A 1,608-nucleotide genomic window follows, 5' to 3' on the forward strand; every position below is an offset into this window, starting at 1 on the left:
GAGACATGTATAAGTCTGTGCAAAAATCTTGATAATTCTTAGTGGTCAAGGGCAACTTCATGCAACCAAATAACATGAAATTAAATCAATAACTTTTTTTTGTGTGTGTGTGGTACTGGGGTTCCTGGAAGCTCTTCCACCTCGGGGCTACACTCCAAGACCTATTTTTACATTTTCATTTTGGAAACAGGGTCTCCTAAGCCAGCACGTGGCTGGCTTCGAACCTGCGCTATCCTCCTGTCTCCGCCTCCCAAGCGCGGGGATTACAAGCGTGCGCCACCACACCCGGCTAAATCAATAACCTTTTAAAAAAGGTTAAAATGTCCTTTTTTCCCAAAAGAACAAAAAGGAATGTGAATAATGTACATACAAACTGGGGTTCTATCAATGACAGCAAGGACTATGTGTCGGTTCATATCAAATCCAAGAATATTAGACAACCAAACATTTAACCTTCTTGGGTTTCTCTTAATATGCAGCATTCATTATGGTAGTTAGGTCCCTTCACTGGTTTTCTGCTAGTCTGAAGTTGTGTTTCTTGTGTCATTGCCAGCATCTCCCCCCTCGGAGCTGCTTTTGTTTTCCTCTTCTTTACAGTCTTTATCATCTTCATCTCCTGGAGATTTCCGGGACTGTTTAGAGGATTTCTTTGATGCATATGACTTTTTCCGCTTTGAGCCTCCTTTCTCATTTTTCCTTTTTCCTTTTCCATCTTCTTCTACTCTATCACCTTCTTCCTCACTGCTCGCATCTGCGGTATTTCCACCTTCGCCTTCGGTTTCTGAAGAGCTCTGCTGTTGAATTGCCTGGTATCCAGTGAACTTGACTCCTGGGTTGTTTTCTATCTCCCACAATCCTTCATTAAATCCTTTTCGTTTGTTTGACTTCCCAAATTTGTCTTTGTATTCTTTATATGGGAAAAGGTCTTTGGGACCTAGAAATGCAGTTTCATGGGTGCCAAAAAAGAAGATAGGATACTTGTTTGCTGGAGGCTTTACAGCTCCCTCTGGGAGTTCATCAATCCGCGCCGGCCAGTGCAGGTAGCCCTTCATCTTGGCGAAGACCAGGTCGCCCGCTTTGTACTCGCCGTGCCGCGGGCGCGCCATGCGGGCCGGGCTCGGGTCGCCGTGCAGAAGCCGGGCCGCCCCGGGCCGACGGAGCGGGCCTCGACCCGCAAATCTTTAATATATGTGTGTGTGCATCATCATATTTTCAAGGTAATATACAGTCATGCTCACTTTAACAACAAAGTTACCTTCTTTCTTTTTTGTGTGGATCTGGGAATGGAACCCGGGGCATTCGACCTCCGAGCTACAGCCCCTGCCCTATTTTTTATTCTTTATTTTGAAACCGGGTCTCACTAAGTTGCAGAGGGCCTCACTAAGTAGCTGAGGCTGTCCGCGAACCACTATCCTCCTGTCTCAGCCTCCCGAATGCTGGAATTACAAGCTTGCGCCACCACGCCCGGCTCAAGGTCACCTTTTGAGAAATGTGTCATTAGGCAATTTTGTCCTTGTGGGGACATCATGGAGCACATTTTCACAAACCTAGATCGATAGTGAAGCCTCCTGGACACCTAGGCTATGTGGTGTAGCTTATGGCTCCTAT

At 46.3% G+C, this 1,608-nt stretch overlaps 1 protein-coding gene across 1 annotated transcript; it reads right to left on the reverse strand.

Moving 5' to 3' along the window:
* Positions 1-518: 518 nt before the first annotated feature.
* LOC308258334 (hepatoma-derived growth factor-related protein 3-like) lies at positions 519-1,106 on the reverse strand (the record flags this gene model as incomplete). Its single annotated transcript, XM_080688836.1, has 1 exon — positions 519-1,106. One exon carries the CDS (start codon positions 1,104-1,106, stop codon positions 519-521), a length of 588 nt encoding a protein of 195 aa, XP_080544962.1.
* Positions 1,107-1,608: the final 502 nt, after the last annotated feature.

The sequence above is a fragment of the Muscardinus avellanarius genome, assembly GCF_963383645.1.
Source record: "Muscardinus avellanarius genome assembly, chromosome: 2".
NCBI classification, from domain to species: domain Eukaryota; kingdom Metazoa; phylum Chordata; class Mammalia; order Rodentia; family Gliridae; genus Muscardinus; species Muscardinus avellanarius.